The following is a 19,777-nucleotide window of genomic DNA, read 5'->3' on the forward strand; positions in this document are numbered from 1 at the left end:
TACAATTGTATTCTGTTTTATTTTTAGAATAAAAAAAATATTTATTTAACAAATAATAACAGCGCCTACGGGTGCAACGACACTATGTTAGTGAACAGACTATTTGACCAAAACTCGACCCTTGACAGCTAAACGTGGAAGACACTTGTTTTTGGTAGGTAAGAATTTAACTTTGACCATCTGATGTGCAACTGTCTGTCCTTAATTTTATGTTATTTCCTTTATCTTCTTAATAAATAATCCTTAATTTTATGTCAATTAATTGGAGGAGAGGGCATACTAGTTTGCTAGTACGGACGACGCTGGTCTTGCTGGATCTGACGCTTCCTCCGCCCGTAGCCTCTCAATGCCAAAGGCTTTAAAAGATTTTAGAGTTCGGGCTAAATAAGAAGGGATCGGTTAAAAATGAAACAATACATTCATTCTCATTCAATTTAATCAATCGTAATAAGTAATGCAATGCTTTTATCAATAAAATAAATAGAATTCGTTACAATCATCATTCTTTCATGTCTCATTAAAAGTTTCATTGGTTCAGGCAAATTATTTATTATTCAAATTATTGGAATACTAAGATCTTAAGTTAAGATTAGCTGATTGAACAGCACACGCTGAAACTAAGTCCTTAGTGAAAGTGTTCACTTTGCGTCAAATATTTTATGCAACCATTGTCGATAGAGTTATTAGTGTTTTTAATATGTACCTAAGTAATGGAAAATGCCAGTGGTACCACAAACGGCTTAGTACAAATTAGTCCAATACGCTTGGCCAATTCAGTCAACGAACTTGCTACTTGCCCTATGAAGCAATTACTGATTTTTGAGGGTAGTCATATCGCAGATTGATTCAAATTTTTTTGCGGCTCAGAAGTGAGCTGCTGATCTTAAAATTCCAGAACCGACTACGCTTTTTCTCCAAAATCGGTAAAATGGATAAACACTAACGAATGATATCATTTCTAGGTGATTTGATTCCACTTTCAATTTCCAATACCACCCATGTCATTCCGACGCAAAATGTATATACTTCTCAGCCGCCAATAAAATAGAATCCTACTATATTCTTGCGCAGTTTGCAAACAGCGTTTGTTCATTGGCCGGCACTTGCCGAAATCATTGGGCCAATATGCACTGGAGTTATCGCACGATATAAGTATCGGGTCAGCGCAGGTTAAGACTGAAATAAAACGAGACAGACTTATACCTATCTCTGTATAAATCTGTTTCATTTTAACTTCTGTCTTAAGTCTAAGTCAAAGTACACTCTATAGATCTCGGCCTATTGCAATCTATTGATTTGTTATTGGCCTGTGCGGGCCGTCCTGATTAATAAATAGTACCTAATAATAAATATCGAGTCATAAACTGACCTTATGGATATCTGCATTTAAAATTATATTAAAGTAACACTATATTATTTATATTGCGTTGACCCACAGTGTTACAATCTATCGCTATCGTACACCAAGGAAATTAGATAGATCAATTTGATATCTCAGCATAAAAATCAAAAGAGACAATAATTATTATTTTTGTACTAACTTCTAATTATTAGTAGTCTTTTGCTGAACTGTCACAACGTAAATTCAAGCTTTTATATATAGCATCTTTACTATCCTGGCTACACATCAGCTTTGGCAAAAGATGTAATAATGATACCAACTTTCAATAATATTGTAATTATATTATTCAATGTGTAAAATTATTTTCGAATTGTTGGAATGTCTATTGCAGCCTTTTTGAAACAGATTCGTTCATGGGGCATTCATCTCCCAACTTAAAACTATATAAAGTTGCTCAGGAACATATATATTTGCAAAATTGTTTCTTATCTATCTGATAAACTAACGAATAAATTTGACTGATAGGTCAGTTTTTTATTTGGAATTTGTCAAAATATCAAATTATTCGCTACATAAGGTTTATTTATTTGGCAGTTTTTTTTACAGGTCAAGCTGCTATCAATTAAATTAAGAGATAGTGTTACCAACGAACAGGCCTTATTTTTGCGTAGAAATAAGTGAAAAGAGTGTCCGTATTTTTTTTCTAAGCACCATCATAATTATACTATCATTAAAAAGAAATGAAAAAAAAAACGATAAAATTAAAAGCCAAAATCAAACGAATCTTACATAAACGAATTAAGTACCAACTTATGTATTTAGGAATATTTTTTTAATTAGGTACTTGAAAACAAAGCAAACTTGGCAATCCTGTAAACTTAGGCATGCAAAAGTAATAATGTACAATAATGTATTGCAATGTAATGTTTGCAATGCTCTAACAGGGCCTTATGTAAATGATAGTTTTAAGCATCATCCAAACCTGCGCGACTATAGCTACTACGAAGCGGGAACGTCCCACGATAATTACGACTGGGTCAAGCTAAGTTTGCATCTCGCGTGATTACGTCACACTGAACGTTTAGGTACGGTATACGAACCGTACTGACGCGACAAGACGACTGCCGGAGAGGTGAGCTGGAAAGTGAGACAGGCGCCGCATTCCAGCGAGGTGCAAACTTAGCGCGAACGATTTGTAAAGGCGCCATGCACACCTACGCGACTACAACAGTCCCGCAGGTATGCACGATTCGTCCCACATTCCGCGTTTATGACGCGCAGGTGTGGTCGTGGCTTAAATCATCCGACATAACAACTCTACATGAACGCAAATGAAAATAAAAAATACAAGTCCAGAACAAAACAAGTCCAGCTTCTGAAATTTTTTTACAAAAAGAATTAAACTACTAACTTAAAACATTATTCATAATTTTTAAATACGTATCAAAAATTGCGAAACCGGCAAGATTTGAACAAGCGTCCCTTTCATAAAAATTATAAATAGTATAAATAAAGCGTACTCCTTCAAAGAGCTATATTGAAATACGGGCCTTCGACAGCGATCCGGGCGCTATTTCCAGAGACACGCAGGTTTGAATCCAGCCGAAACCGCAATTTTTGATGTGTATTTAGAAATGATTTAGAAACTAAAATGTTATCATTATGTTACAATCAGAGTGAAAGGAACTAATTAGTGTTTTGTAGGTCAGTTGAACTGTTCCGAGGGTTGCTCGTTCTCGCGGTTGTCCGTCAGCGCCTTGCCGCGCTTCTTGCAAATCGTTACCAGCTTTGCGTTCATCTTCTTCAGTTTCTGGTTCTCCTTTATGACGTCTGTTATTTGCTGATTCTGAAATTTTACATAATACCACTGATATTGTATAGTAGATAATAAAGAAAGTTTAATAACGATTACAAAATATTTAAGATCTCTTGTAATCGACAATAAGTTTAAAAAGATTCGAAAAGGAAAAATCATTTTTAAAACTAGCAAAAATAAGTCTTAAAATTTGACTAATTTGAAATAAGGTCATTGCTTTTATGTTTAAAGCACTATTACAAATCCTGTAGATATATGATACGCTATTAATACAGTCTATCTAACGAAAGAAAATAGTGTTTTTTTTAGCGTTTTTAGAAAACTGCAACACTACGGAAATTGTCACTTGTGGTTTTTATACTTACTAGAATAATTATTTAATAATATATTAGTCAAAAAAATTATGTAGGATTTAAATTTTTTAGATCTGCAGGGTGATTTGCTAATTAATATAAATTAATATAGGTATATATATAAGTAATTTCGAATAATTCTTTGGTACTATCCAACACTAGATTCTCCTTTCAGCAAAGGTAGAGATTGCTCTAAGCAATAAGGCCGCCTTTGCACACAATTGTGTGCAATAAAGACTTCTATCTATCTAAGTGCTCTACGCTGAATGATAACCACGGGGCGCTACCTGCACGATGGCGCTGCCCGTGGCCACGTAGCGCGGCGCCGCGGCCAACTGCTGCTCCAGCTCAGTCTTCTGCTGCGACACCTTCTCCAGTGCCTAACGAGTCATTCAATATACATAGATAGTTTTAAAACAGTTTGAAGGAATAGAAGGTTGTTCAACAAAGTACTAAAATGAGCCATTTCATACTAGATGGAGGCTATAGAATCGAATATGAATGGGTTTTAGTCCGAGTTAAACACTACCTTTCAGTTCAGTTGCGGCTCGGTTCGGTCGGAGAAAACGAAACAGTGATACGTGACCGCGACCTGTGGGTGAGCTCACTCTCATACTTTACTTCTCTGGTCATTACGTATGTTCTGGCCACACATTTATAAATCCACCCACTGCGCAAGTACTAGGTCGGAAACCTTTTAACAAGACGCCAAATATGTGTAGACCCACTAAGCAGGTTCAAAGTTGGCGATCCTTTGACGTGACACTAACAGTAACTTATATTATGATGAATAAAGAAAGCATATTGTATGATTTGAGACATTAACTATTATAAGCTTCAATTACTTCTAATTTCTAATATACCTTAAACAGATTACGAAGTGATGGTAAGCGCTGCGTGCAAAGATGAAATAAAATATCTATATCATATCAAATAGGTTAAGGGTTCACTTCTTACGCGCTTCTCCATGCAAACATATTAAGCCTTATTATTCTATTCTATGTTGTTCTAGATTTATGCCTAAGTCATATATCGATTTATCTCTACGTTATCTATGCCCTAAAACAATATTAATATATTATACAAAAATATAAAATTGTATTTATTTTAAAAGTTATGACCATAGAAAAATCTCTATTTTAGGACCAATTTTGAGACAAACTATGAAACTAGGAAAAATTAACAACTTCATGTCACACTATACTTCATAACAATTTGAAATGTCTTTGGGTTGTGTAAAAAAAATGTTTTCTTTTGCCAAAAATAGGCGTAATTCCAAACGATGATTAGGAATTTTGACTTCCCGGTTTTTTGACTAAAAAATCTTGTATCTTGTATCTCAAGCAAAATTCATTCACCCAGCCTCTCTCGGGGTGAGGTGCGGTTAGGGGGGAAAGACTCACATATGACATTGTTTCCGTCATCCATAAAAACAGCACTATTTTAGGCTCCATCCAGTAACAATCTATCTCTTCGATGAAGCAGGCTCCTAAGGTATGAAAGGAAAAAGGCGGCCAGGGAGTACTAGGAATAAAATATACTCAATTACTTACCATTTTAAGGCGATTCAATTCCATAGCTTGTTTGTCGTCTGTTGCGAGTTTAGAGTTGTCTCTCTCCACCTGGTATGTTAATAAATCTGAAACAAAATGCCTTATTCAAGATTCTGTTTACTGTTTTGTTACAATAGGGCCTGTACTCTCTGCGGAGAAATTTGAGTATGGATTTCTTCATAACAACTCATTAATCTTTATCGATCACTCGGATTTACCAGTCTCTGTAGTCTATATTGTATCGATCACTCGGATTTACCCCTGGCTTTGTAGTCTGTATTGTATAGATCACTCACCATCGCTAGTGTTGGTGGCCGCGTCGCTGGCGAGGGGCGCGGGCGTGCGGCGCTGGTCGTGCAGCGCCTGGCGCCGCAAGCGCAGTGCTGCTGCCGTGTCGCCGTGCTCCAGCAACTTCGCCTGCGCAAAAATGTTGGATATATCGATAGCTCTGTACTGACTCTCTCACTGTAACCGCTTACACAATCGTACGTTCGAACACTCAAAACACAAAAAAGCTCTATGTGCTTAGTACTATGTGATGCGCCTGTGCGTACCTCGAGCGCCTTGTTGGCTTCACGCAGCTTGCGGCACTGCTCGTCGCGCTCGCGCAGGTAGTCGGCGCACGTCTCGCACTCGTCGTCCAGCTCCTTCACGCGCTGCCGCAGCTCCTCTAGCTCTTGGGAGCGCTTTCGCAGTTCCTCCAGCTCATGGGTGCAGGCCGACAGCGAAACTTGCATCGCCTCCAGTTCTCTACAAAAGTATTATTGGACAGAACATTTAATTTTTTTTAGTCACTATCAATCATCGTCGCTCTCAACCGATAGACAACCGATAGGATATTATATGTCTATTGTAGTGACCTCCACATGCCACGGTCTTGTGCCGCATGAATTCAGCGGCTCCCTGCGACTCGTTCGATGTCGGCTGTCCACCTACCGGGGAATCTACCACAGCACTTTCCGGTGCGAGGCCGCATCTATATCTATACTAATAGATAAAATTGAAGTGACTGTCTGTTTGAACGGGCTAATCTTCGGAATGGCTGAACCTATTTTTACGGGACTTTCACAGGCAAGTAGAGGATTAACCAAGGAGTAACATAGGCTACTTTTTAACCGACTTTAAAAATGGAGGAGTTGTGTTTTTCTACCTATGCACTGATATCTCCGAGATTTCTGAACCGCTTTGCGTATTTTTTTTTTAATCGATAGAGGAACTTTGCGACCAATCCAAATTTTTTATGGAACAATTCCATAAAAAATTTGGATTTCAACTCCTCATTCCTGATGCTGTAGGGGATTTGACCAATCCACGCGGGTGAAGCTGCGGGCATCATCTAGTTGTCTCATAAAGAGAAAAATAAAGATTTTTCATTTTTCATTCCAGCACCTTGGAAGTTGGAACCCCATTGCCACTTGGCACCAACTATCACACTTGGTGATAGCCACCAAATGAGCTTGGTGGCTATCATTCAGTGTTAGACACTGAATTTGTAGGCTAAACGTAAATTCACTCTGGTTTGGTTGATTAATTCATGTCCTTTATAATGTTGTTATATCACAAATTCAAAATTTAAAAACCCCCGACACAAAACTCTCTAAAAAGTAAATAACTTTCAAACGGCTGAACCGATTTTCTTGGATTTTAGCTAAGAACACTCTCGATCAAGCCACCTTTCAAACAAATAAAACTAAATTAAAATCGGTTCATTTGTTTAGGAGCTACGATGCCACAGACAAATACACAGATACACACGTCAAACTTGTAACACCCCTCTTTTTGGGTCGGGGGTTAAAAATGCGTTTGATATCAAGAACTTACTTGTCTTTAGACGAATACATGTCCAGCGCTTTCTGCAACCTGTCCACATTCGCTCGGAGGTCCTGCTTGTGGTAGCGCAACTCTTCGATGGTCCTTACTAGTTTCTTGTTCTTCTCCACCTCTGCATCGTACGACATCCTGTCCACGACCACGGCGTGGAGGTTCGCCCAGTCTGAAACAAAATCAAAATCATTTATTCATAGTAGGTACTGTTGTACGCCTTTTGATAGTCTGAATTGTCAGATTTGTACGATGATTTAGTGGTGATAATTAGTTACGTAAACTTAAAATTAAAGCTACGAGGGTCTCAAACGCGCCCAGGTCTGAGAAGAGCCCACAACAAACTCAGCCGTGTATACTTTTGCAATTCTTTTCAAATATTGCAAGACTAGTTGAACCATCCCCCATCATGTTATCTGCTATCATGAAATGCACTTAATGCCAGGCTTGATGGCAGGGACCTGACCTATCTCGTTTATGGCACATACCTAGCTATCTTTTATTGTATTTTTGTTTACTATAAATTTAAAATGGACGTCCACCTAAAATACTGTAGGTATTTCAACAAAAACGTACCTTTTACAAGTGCTTTTAAATGTTGTAATTTTTAGCCAACAAAATTAATTCCTATGAATCGCAGGAATAGAAAACGATCGAAAAAAAATATTACTGAAAAAAATATTAGTAAGAATAATATAATGCGTCCGAAATAACAAAGGGAACAACAAGTCCTACAAAAATCCATGTATTGGATTAAAATATATTTGTAGTTAAGACTAGTTTGGACATTATACGTAGCAAGTTTTATTAAGTAAATCAATTTTTATGACAGACATTACCTTCATCAGTATTAACGGATGCATCTGCAAAACTGTTAGCTTTACTGCTGCTGTTTGGATTGACGTTCGTTAACTTCTCCTTTAATTCAGCGATGGTGCTCTGCAAAATCGAAAGTACTTAAATATATATTTTTCTGTAATTCGCACAAGATCACCCATTTACAGGTTTTTAAGTACAGACTCCATTTTAGTCGTTAGGCATTCGGATTATCGAAAATTTCGATAATTGATAAATAAAACATAAGTATGTATAAGTATAATGTATTAGTATAGAGATATAGATTTCACGATTATGACCACAAAAGCTAAACGTGTCCCGAGAAAGTTTTTCTGTTTTAGTTTCTACTATATTATCTCAGAAATATAATATACCAAGAATAAAACCTACTTACGACTCTGTTTAAAAATATAAAATGGTTATATAATTTTTCTATAAAAAAAAAATTAAAATGCCACCTTGTCCACGATCACTGGTACGGCTAGCGCTGTACCGATATTAATGTGGTATAGCTTGCATCTTGGAGACTTTTTATACCAGAAAATTTAAGACCAGAAAGTCAATTGGAAAGTTATTCTAAAAATCCCATGGGATTTTTAGAAAAACCTAAATCCACGCAGATATCGGCATCAGCTAGTGAAACAAACTCACCTCTAATTCCCGCTTCTCCCTCTTTAATTTCAAGCACTGTTCGTCTCTCTCGCGCAAGTACTCGGCGCAAGTTTCGCACTCTTCATCGAGCTCTCGATACTTCTCTTTGAGTTCTTCCAATTCTTTGTGACAAGCCGATAGTTGCTTTTTTAGTTGCGTCACTTCACTGAAATACGGTACATTTTTCAAAATATGGACCAAATTAACGATTTTTTTTTTTTTTTTTTATATATGTACCGCCCACAGAGTTACACATTTAGATTAAATACATGTTGTTCCTTAAATTCTAGGGCTCTTATGCAACTCCACTTACGGGCAGTCACAGCATACTGTGTATTACAATGATGAATGTTTTCATCATTGTAATGTAAAACGACAAATATACTTAACCACATAATGATAGCAAAACGGTTTTATACAATCTCTATACTCTATCCATGGAGAGAATAATATTGGGCTCTCTCTGTTATGTAATCTTCATACATTTGACAAAGACAAAAAGTCAGTGGGCGTTAGCCATTTTAAGTGACCAACCAATCGCAAACGAGCCTATGTATTTCGTACTAACTTGTACTTACTGTACGAAACAAGTTAGTACGGAAATATAGTAAGTACACAATCTCCTAAACTTAACTAACTTAACTAACTATCCTCTTCTGCAGGGTGTATTCTGAAAGAGATAGCAATACATATATTTAAAGCTGTCATTTTAGTTTCGTTCAGTTTAGGGATTGTTCACAACAGAAATAGTCATAGTGTAGTTTAGTTTAAATCGACTTTTAAGTTCACATTGCTCAGTTATTGTTTGACGAAGACGTCCACAGAAACAGATCAACATTATTCCTATTATGTAGGCTGGTTAGAGAATCACTAAATAAAATAAAATAAAGTACTAACCTATCGAAGCTATTATTGCGTGAAGATTCTCGCGAGTTTTCTGAAACAAAAGTTTAGTATAAGTTACGAATTAAGTTTTTTAATAGCATGAAATGAAATAGAATGCTATCCCTTTCATAGTACTCCTTCGTGACAGCTTCGTGACAGCTTCGTGACGTAAAGCTAGATGTTTCAGATCTATCAAAATCAGTTTGTATGCAGATTATGTACAATAGAATTAAATTAACCAACGTTGTATCTTGATATCACCTCAGATGCCATAAATAACGTGATTCTTTACAACAAATAATTGGCAAGTTATGATGCAGACTAAGATGGAGCGCGCTTGCCTAGAAGATGCATATTCACTCTGGACTTGAAGGAGACTGTTTGCAAACACAACAAGAACATACAGCGCTGCTTTTCAGATGCGACCCTCAGGCGGCAAGGAATTTGCGGTTAGTGGTATTGAGTCGGTAATGAATTTGCATGCATACGTGGTCGACGCTGGCGCAGTGCGGTTGCGGGGGCGAAGCGCAGGAGATCTAGGAACACGTGCAGTGCAATTAATTGTAATCTATGAATTTTGAGTAAAAACTCGCCTTATTTGCTCTGTGTCAACTGTCGTGTCAAAAGTATGGTTATCTTTCTACTTCTTTTCTTGTTTCGTGGCTTTTTGTAGTGCCAGACCAGCACAATGCACTTCGCCAGGGTCGAGTAGCTTGAGGGAGGCACACGTTTACAATTATTATTAATGACTAAAATGGTACTTTTGACAGTTGATACAGAACAAATATGGCGAGTCCTTTCTCAAAATTTATGCACTATATGCCGAATAAGGTTAGGGATAAATCTAGCGGAAATATGGAATATGTGTGTGGTGGTGGAGAGGAAACCATATCCAAAACCGTCATTAAAAAAATATACTTTATACTTAAATTCAAACCGTATTATAAATGCGAAAGTGTGTCTGTCTTTCTGTCTGTTAACTACTCAAAGCCCATCCGTTTGACCGATTTTGAGACAATTTGGTAGCGAGATAGAGATTTTTTATTTTTAATAAAGAATATTAGCCATTTTTAATCATGACTAACATTCCCCTTTCCCCTCCAACTAAGCGTTAAGCTTGTGCTAGGAGTGGGTACGACAATAGTGCAACGGGTGGGGTTTGAACCGGCGACCTTTCGGATTTCAGTCCGCTCCTATAACCGTTGATCTATTGAGGCTTAAAATTAAAGCTATTGAGGATTGATAAATCATCTAGTACTTAATAAATGCGGTGTTTCTGTGTCCTTGTTTCACGCAACGAGGAGTTAATGTGTGGATATAGAAACCAAGCCTCTCCCCTCTCGCTCTGTGCGGGACAGGATAAAGCTTTACCGTTGGTGTCGGGCGTCAGGCGCACGCTGCGGTGCAGGTCGTGCACGCTCTGGCGGCGGCGGCGGTGAGCCTGCACGCTGTGGCACCGGGCTTGCTCCTCTTCTCTCTCGCTCTGTACGCGACATCATATGATAAAATTGATTAGAGATTAGAGCAAGTAGGCAAATGTACACGTACAAAAGTATCCCCACTATTTGAGCGCATGTCTCTAGATCCGTGCGGGTGCCTGCTGTTCCTTCTGCGCAAACAATGACGAGTCCTTCAAGCAGTTGTGTCCATAATAAAGAAAAAGTATGTCGTACTAAATGACAACAAGGGATACTAAACAGACCTAACAAATTATTGTTGTTGGATGACTAAGAAATAAAAAGGCACCCGTGCAAAGCTGGAGGGGGCAACAATCTTAAATTTTGTATATTATTTTTCAAATTACTTATTGAAAAGTACAAGTGATTTGCTTACTAAAAATTTGTAAAAGCTTACCTGATCATGCTTCGATAAGAGACTGTCGCGTCTGTAATAACAATAAATTATTAATTACACTTTCGAATTGAAACCTTTTGATTTATACAGTCTGAAAGTTTTTGAAGTCTACATAGCACACATGGACCCACAAATAAAAAAAAGTAACATTACGAAGCATAACAACATAAGGAAAACAGCATGTCTGAGAGTTCTCCATAATGGTGTGTGAAGTCTGCCAATCCACACTTGGCAAACACAGTTGTGGACTAAGAGCCAGCGCGTGCCACCCCTGCGTTATTTAATAAATATTGAAAGTTTCTCTGCGTATTGCCCCCAACACGGGTAGGAATGATCAGCTACTATGAAGTTTGGATCATGGTAGCTTTGGGAGATAACAGGTAATTAATTAAAAGTGTAAACGATCTTACGAGTACGTCAAAGTATAAAGTCTTATTTTTTGATATTTTCTTCAGAATATTATTAGAATTCACCCCCCAGGTACCCAATGGGCAACTGGCAGAGAGTTGCCACAATACTAAGTGTCTGGCATGACGTATTTCTAATACTATTCCCAAAAAAATATAAAAATTAAGCTTTATGCTTTGATGTAAGATTTTTTACACCTGTTATCTCACAAAGCCACTGTAATTCAAACTTCATAGGTGCTGATCGTTCTTTCCTGTGTTGGAGACAATACGCCGAGACGCTTTCAGCTTTGATAAAATAAAATAAGTTCTGATACGCACTGGCTCTTGGTCCTAAAGTACAAACACTACAATGATTATAATTACAATTCACATTATCACTTACCCTTTTTGCATGAATACCGGCGTGCTTCTATTGGAGCTGTTGGCATCCACGTCCATGAATACATCTTCTGATATCGAATGAGATTTCAACGCAGTTTGATCTGTGAAAATCATCTATATATTGTAGAGCCGTATTTGTTTGCCGGTTCATAAAGAACTACACCAAATAGACAAAATTTTCAGATTTAAAAGCATTTAAATAGATCATATCAAAAATAAAGTGTAACATACACACAAAACAGCGTTACACAGAACACTGTCAAAACGTTAGTTTAGTCATCATTAATAAAAAAATTGCAGTAACAACTGCAATTTTTTTTTATTACTGATGACTAAATTAACGTTTTGACAGTTTTTGCATGGGAAATTTGAAATTTAAAAAATAAACGCGTTTAAGACTTGTTTAAATGCTTTCTGGTAAGATCGCTTAGTTGGCTCAAAACTGCATTTTATGTAATCACGCACACGACATAGATTACCAATGAACTATCAATATAATCAAGTGAACACGACGTATTTTTATTCTGAGCAGCAAAACTAAGTTGCAATGAAGCTTTTTGCTACAAACGTAATGGTCCTTCGAGCCGGATAATTTGTCTAAACGGAATGCCATTGAGTGTGGAGTGGATGTGTCTCATTTCAATTGCAATGGGCGTTCAAGGTTGTTTAGCTAACACCAACTGCAATTTGCAGAGGCCTTTTTTATGTTGTGGTATTGTTATTATTAAGATTTATTTTCGCACACAAACCTTCGTTATCCTCGGAAAACATTCGCTTCGAGTCGTGAATGCTTTGCCGGCGGCGTCTGACCGTTTCAGTCACTTCGAGGGACGGCCGGCGCTTGCTGCTTTGCACTTCCTCTTCCAAGTCAGTTATTCGAGCCTAAAACAAAGGAAAAGTACCAAAGACTTATTAGGGCGCACATTAGCACATTATACAGTTACCCTGCTTCGCACAGGTGCAATGTAGATTAAATACGAATGTGGTGTTATTGTGGGTATTTCAATATACTTCAAAAAATAATAAGACAACATTTTCGATGAAAGCTTTTAGTCAGCTTGGTTTCTTTCGACATCTTGAACATTAAATATTATCGTTATACTTTAACAAATTAACAAAATCTATCTATTGATGAAAACTGCATTAAAATCTACAAACAAAGCGACGTTGATAATTAATTGATAAAATAACTACTTACCTCCAACAAAAGTTTCCCATTTCTTAACATCACAATCTCATCCCTCGAAGATTTCATATCATTCATTAATTTTTCATATTCACTCTCCAGTGATTTGCATTTCCGAGTTAATTCGTCCAGTTTCAAGTCCTTCTCACAAGTTAATTTATCATCTTCTTCTTTCTGTTTTTGAAGTCTAGAATCAAAGAACAACTGTGTAACGAAACATTTTTATTTGAAGAGCATACCTGAAAAGTATTATGATAAAATTAAAATAGATGTATCTGTGCACCTTTTTATCATCCTGCTTTGAATTTCTGCGGTTTTTTCGTGTGTTCTGATGTTCACTTCCAAACGTGAACAATTCTGACATTTTTCTTGTATTTGCTCCTGTAACTGCTTATTCGTCACAGCCAAAGTATCTTTGGTTTGCTTTAAAGCTTCGAATTCTCGTCGTAGGTTATCAGCAACAGTTAAATTTTCCTTGACAGTTTCTTTCATCTCGTCCAAATCAATTTTATTTTGTTTGATTACTGCAGCTGCTTTTTCTAATTCCATTGAGTAATTATCTTTTTCCTTTGCAATTAGTTCATTTATAGATTTCAGATTTTCAGTTTCTTTTTCTAAATCGGTTATTGATTTCATTAATTGTGAGATTTTAAGTTGGTTCTCTAAGTGATGATTTTCATTATAAGTTTCGAGTTTGGCTTCCAAAGATGTAACTAAAGCCTGTTTCTTTAATAACGTTGCTTTCAATTCATTGACTTCTTTTGTTAATTGATCTATTAATCTTGTATTAACATCATTTTCTTCAACTTTCTTTAAATGAATTGTATTTAAGTGTTCAAGTTGAGACTTTTGTATGTTAAGCTCTCCTTCTGTTTTTGTTAAATGTAACTGTATATTTGTGTTTATTTCTTGTAGTTTTGACAGCTCACTTGTAAGCGCGCGTAATTCTGCGTCCTTTATATCTATAAGTGATTTTAATTTATCTACTTCAGCTGCAATATTATTTTTTTCCTTTAGCATTAATTCATTGTGACACATTTTGTTCAACGTAAGCTCAAATAATAATTCAATAAGTTTGTTCGTTGGTAACGATAAATCTATTTCATCATGCAGAATATTTTTTTCTACAAGTTCGCGGTAGCCACTAATAACTTGATTTCTTAGCTCTTTTTCAATTTTGACAATATCGAGAGTTACAGCAGCGTTAATATTATGCACTTCTTCTTTTTGTCTTTGTAACAAATTAAATTCATTTTCTTTTTCGTTCAGTTGAGATTTCAAAATTGTACAACTCTCGTTAACGTTCTGGAGGTTTTTAACTATTTGTTGTATATCATCTTCTAATTTTGTATTATCATTTCTCAAACTCTCCATTTCTGATGTATGTGTTTGATGCAACTGCTGTATAACTATGTCAAACACTACTGTGCTAGATAATCCAAATTCTTTATCTATTACTTTCAAAAAATTGTCTTTGAAATGAATAAGGCTGTCCTGATGATTGTGTGCATCTCTCATAACAGTAATATTATTTCTTACATGTGAAACGACATTGGCCATAGTAGCAAAATAACTATTTTTTTCTTCTAGCTCTTTTGTGACTCTTAAATTTTCCGTTTTTATGTCATGTAGAGTTGTTTGTAATGCTTTTTTCGATTCCTCGAAGTCTTTTAATTTATTTACTAAATTTTCAACTTCATTAGCATGTTTAATTTCTATGTATTCATATAGCATTTTCATTATATCTATTAGTTTTACATCACTTGCAAGACTTTCTTTATTAGCTCCCGTTTTTTCAGCATAATAATTGAGGCAATTTTCTTTATCTAAAGCAAAAATGCCTAAAGATTCCCCTGCAATGTTTGGCATATCACATTCAATTACTTGCGAATTAATGTTTTCAAAATCATTATAGCAATAAGCGTGAGAATTTTCAATATTATCATCCAAGTCCAACACATGATTAATAGTTATATTGCTACGGTCTAAATGATTCTTGATTGTGGTTACTTCCTCTTTTAATTCTATACAATCTTCTTTGCCTGCATGCAATTCATTTTGCAAACTGCAGATTTTGTTACAACGGGATGAACTATCGGAATCGCTATAACTTCGATCCAATTTTATATGCGACTCTGAAGCTAACTTATTTTTTAAACTTGTTATGACTTCATTTTTTAATTTACATTCTGTGCATGTGATTTTTTTCTCATCCTTATGTTTTGAGTCTTCTATTTTTATCCCCAATATTGCACAGTTTTCCATAAGTACGGAATTCATTTCTTTCAATGAATCATGTTCCTTTTTTAAATCATCAAGTTCAGAAATAGTTTCCATTACTTGATTAGATAGAATGTCATTCTCCTCTTGTAAATGTCTTATTTTTTCATTTTTGTGTACTAAATTTTGTGAAATCTTTGTTATTTCACTAAGTTTAATAGAGTGTTCTTTTTCTATGGCATTTAACTTTTGTACTAGGAGCTCAGTTGATGGAACTTCTAAAGTAAGATCACGATATTTCAGCTCAATATCTTGTTTTTGAGATTGAAGTTCATTTAATTTGTTTGTCATAGTTGTAATTTCTTTTTTATGCGTGTCCACCATTATTCGAATATTTTCTTCATGATTGCAATTACAAGATAAATCAATGGGTTCATTATTGTTTGATAAAAGTCCAGTTTCGTTTGAACTACTTGATATTTTAATAGGACTGCAGACTTTTTCAGTCAAATTTGCATTTGACTTTTTACTTTTCGAATATCCGTCCACAAGATCTCGTAATTTATTGTTTTCTGCCTTTAAAGATTCTAAGGTATCTAATATTTTTTTACAATCGAATGGTTTAATGTCCATCTGAGAATGTAACAAATCATAATTGGTTATTTCATTGAAGCTAGTCTGGCATGCTACCTCATTGTACGTACAAATCTGAGTTACATCTAAACATGTTTGGTCATGGTCAACTAATGTATTGTCACATGTTGTTAATGTAATATTGGTGTCTAACATTAAAAGATCGCAGTCCGAAATGGACTCATTTTTAAATTTTGAATGTGTTGGAGTAATATCTAATGCGTTTGGTAGGGAATAACGTTTGAGGCTTTCATTTTGTCTGTAAATATTTTCCGATTTCAGTAATGTCATGAGAGTCTTTAACTGGTTTTTCAGGGCCGGAATATCTTTTTGGCATACATTATGAAAGCGATTATGGTGATGTTGTAGGAATTTTATTTGAGAGGTTAAAGATTTATTCTCTGCGTAAGTAGTGGCGGTCAGAGTCGACAAGTTAGTGCGATGATTGACTACTTTTTTTTGTAACTCTTGTGTACTTTCTACAAGTAATTGTACCTCTTTTTGAGCCTCATTTTGTTCCTTAACAAGATAATCGTTCCTGTTTTCCAACTCTTTAATTCGGCTTTTTAAAATACAATTTTCTTCTTGTAGCATATTTAAATCTGCCGTTAGCTCTGCGCATTGGCAAATGTTTTTTAAATCTGTACTAGTGCTTGAAGAACTTTCCAAATTATCGTTTTCATTATGATGAATAGATTCAATTATTCTATTGCAACATATAGTTAAAAGGCTAGGAGGAGAATCTAAAGATTGTATTGAAACACATTTTTGATTACCACTTGCAAGATTTGATTTTGGTGTTGGACCACATTGTCTATATTGCATCTCCAACTCTGAGCACTTTGTTTTTAATTCAATGTTTTCTAATTCTAACATTCTTATTTGTTCTTTTATTAAAGGTTCATGCTCTCTAAACTTGTCCTTCCATTCTTTAGTTTTATTTTCTATAATTCCAATTTCATTTGTTTTTGATACTAAGTCATTTCGCAATTCGTTGATAATTGTATTACTTTCTTTTAAATCTACTTTCAAAATTTTACTTTGGCTCTGAATATTTTTTATCTCGGCAGATAAATCTGCATTGTTTTTTTCTAAATTAGAAATGTCTAGTAACATTTTCCGGTTTTCTTCGGTGAGCTTAAGAATTTCATTCTTTGCTTTGGACAAATTTTCCTGAATAGAGTCGGATTCTGTGGCCCGTTCGGACTTTAATATCGATATATTGTTAGCAATGTTATCAAAAGTTAAAATTATTTGTTCATATAACGTGTCCTCAACGTCGCTTTCAATCTGGATTGATGAACTAGTTTGAGTGTTGAATTGTAAAGCCACATCGTTAGCTTTCTGTAAAAGATCGACGAGTAATTCTTTACGACGTTCTGCAATTTTTTGAATTTGTTGCAAATGTTTTGCATTTTCCGATGTAAGTTGAGACTCAAACTTCGCCTTTATATTGTTTATTTCAATGTCTTTACTTCGTGCATTTTTATTAAGACACTCTAGTGTTGTTTTTATTTTATCCATAAGTTTACTCATTTCTAATTCTATGTTTTGATGGGAATCATCTTGAAGATTCCTCTTGGTGCCATTATTTTTGTGAATTATGCTGCTCAAACATTCACCATCATTATAAAAATCATCTACACAATTATCAAGATCGTCAATCTGCAACTTTATCTTGTTAAAAGTTTTTTGATGGTGTTCAACTAAAACACGTAGATCATTCTTTTCTTTTATTATTTCTTTGGCTATAGCTTCTAAAGACGTTAAATTGTCAGTCAACGTTCCGAAAGCAGATACTAAATTATCTATCATTTGTGGAACTTCTAAAATTTTTCCTGACAGTAAAACTATTATATTTCGTAATTGTGAAGTGACTCGTGCTAGATTTTCATGCGATACCTTTTCCTTCTTTCGTAACTCAGCAATTATGTTATCTTTGGTTCTATTATCATTTTTTAGTGTGCAAACTTCTCGGGTCAACTTGTTTATTTCGGTTTGAAGTGTTTCATTATCGTGTTCTTTTTTCATTAGTTCAGCCGTCAAGTCCTCTTTACATTTTGTTAAATTCGCAATTTCTACTAAGTGTGCTTCAGTTTCTTTATCTTTTGTTTCCCGTAGTTCTAGCAGCTGTGTTTTCATTTGTTGTTCTACACTCAATAAATTATTTTTAGTCAATATGAAATTATTAACCTCTTGTATGTGATCTTCTTTCAAAGATTCAATTTCTTTAACTAGTAAAGAAATTTCTCTTTTCTTACATTCGAGTTCCTCTTCCAAAGTCTTAAAATCGTGAGTACTTTCTTTATCAAGAGTTGATTGCAATTTCTTTATCTCTTCGTTACGTGAATACAAAGCTGTCTTAAAAGTCTGTATGATATTTTTCATATTTTCATTGTTAGCAATGAATAATTCTTCATTAGATATCATGGTTTCTAGATCACTATCGCTTACGTAGGTCATCGTGGTATCTTCTTTGTTAGATAATTTAATTTTCAATTCTTTAATTATATTACCGTATGATTCAATATCAGCCATTGCCTTCTCGTTAGCCGACTTTTGACTTTCAATGGTCTGATTTAAATGGCCTATTTTCAATAATTGTGAGGTATTTTCATTTTCAAGAACAGAAATTTTATCTTTAAAATCAGAAATCATTTCTTGGAATTGTTTATTCGTATTTTCTAAACTATCCATTTTAAGAAGTTGTGCGTGTAAATTAGCTTCTAACTGTATAATAGTCTGATCTTTAACCCGTAACTTAGTTTCTAAATCGTTGTTTGTACGTAATACAGGATTCAAATGCATTTCTTCTATTTTTATAATACTGTTTTCGTTATCACTATTGACTAAAGATATATCTCTAGATAGGTCCATAAAGTGTACTAGCTCTTTTCCTAAAGCTTTTGACGATATTTTACCTGGATGTGGAAAATATATTATGATTAATAAATTAAATTCTATTAAGTAATAATAAATAAACAAGGGACAGTTAAGGCGTACAAACCTATTTTTTCATTTTTCTTTCTAGTTTCATGCTCCTGCAAGAGAGAAAGGAGTTCTTCTTCTCTTGTTTTAGCTTTTTTTTGTAATGTTTCATAACTTACTTCCCAGTCGGTTAGTTTCGTAGCGTACTCTTTGCAGGCTATTTCCAAAGTAGTCTAAAAAAATTAAATATTAAAGTAATATCAATGACACTAACAATGAAAAGATATAGCAATAATAGTTTGCCCGCATACCTTAGCAGAGGCGATGTCTTTTATTTGCTGCTCTGCTTCACTAATCTTACTTTTTAGCCTTTCCATTTCTTTGTCTTTTTCTTTACTGAGATCATCGAGTTGAATTAATTTTTCCTCAAGATTAGCAATTCTTAATGATTTTTTTTCTAAATTCTCCATTAATTCAACCTGACAATAAACATTTAAATAATATAATATAGTTAATGAGTCTTAGTACTGACAGTGCTGTAATTTATTATAACAAAGTATTATTAGTATCATATTATTATACTTTTACTGTCATAAAACCATATTTTTCTTATGATAATTATACACTTACTACATTAGGGGTGTATAGTTTCTCTCTTTCTGTCAATTCCACTATGTCTTTTAAATTCTTTTCAGCTAGTTTAGCATTCTTTCTTAATATACAAGGCGGTGTTTTTGATGATTCTGAAATTAAGTAATATTTAAAAAATATAAGATATTTAAACTAAAATATAATATCATAAATCAGAAAGTGTCTTTCTGTATGTCTGTTACTTTTCCATAGCTCAAATGCAGAATCAATTTTGACTTTTACTAAAATCAAACAGTTCCCGTGAGATTTTTAAAAT

At 34.8% G+C, this 19,777-nt stretch overlaps 1 protein-coding gene across 2 annotated transcripts in view; it reads right to left on the reverse strand.

The window, feature by feature from the left end:
• Positions 1-418: 418 nt before the first annotated feature.
• LOC123866221 (kinesin-related protein 4-like) overlaps positions 419-19,777 on the reverse strand; it is a 31,610-nt gene continuing 12,251 nt past the window's right edge. The window contains exons 12-30 of one of the 2 annotated variants that reach the window (XM_045907651.1): positions 19,501-19,613; positions 19,182-19,349; positions 18,950-19,103; positions 16,438-18,863; positions 13,373-15,942; positions 13,102-13,276; positions 12,653-12,785; positions 11,905-12,004; positions 11,113-11,143; positions 10,630-10,741; positions 9,271-9,310; positions 8,374-8,539; positions 7,725-7,824; positions 6,886-7,057; positions 5,619-5,814; positions 5,361-5,481; positions 5,065-5,150; positions 3,799-3,891; positions 419-3,188 (exon numbers count right to left, since the gene is read on the reverse strand). In XM_045907651.1, coding sequence (XP_045763607.1) covers positions 3,048-3,188; positions 3,799-3,891; positions 5,065-5,150; positions 5,361-5,481; positions 5,619-5,814; positions 6,886-7,057; positions 7,725-7,824; positions 8,374-8,539; positions 9,271-9,310; positions 10,630-10,741; positions 11,113-11,143; positions 11,905-12,004; positions 12,653-12,785; positions 13,102-13,276; positions 13,373-15,942; positions 16,438-18,863; positions 18,950-19,103; positions 19,182-19,349; positions 19,501-19,613 — 7,097 coding nt within the window. In that variant the 3' untranslated portion in view covers positions 419-3,047. Of the gene's footprint in view, positions 3,189-3,798; positions 3,892-5,064; positions 5,151-5,360; positions 5,482-5,618; positions 5,815-6,885; positions 7,058-7,724; positions 7,825-8,373; positions 8,540-9,270; positions 9,311-10,629; positions 10,742-11,112; positions 11,144-11,904; positions 12,005-12,652; positions 12,786-13,101; positions 13,277-13,372; positions 18,864-18,949; positions 19,104-19,181; positions 19,350-19,500; positions 19,614-19,777 lie in introns of both variants that reach the window. The other variant, XM_045907650.1, reaches the window with a different exon arrangement.

The sequence above is a fragment of the Maniola jurtina genome, chromosome 6 (genome assembly GCF_905333055.1).
Source record: "Maniola jurtina chromosome 6, ilManJurt1.1, whole genome shotgun sequence".
NCBI classification, from domain to species: Eukaryota; Metazoa; Arthropoda; class Insecta; order Lepidoptera; family Nymphalidae; genus Maniola; species Maniola jurtina.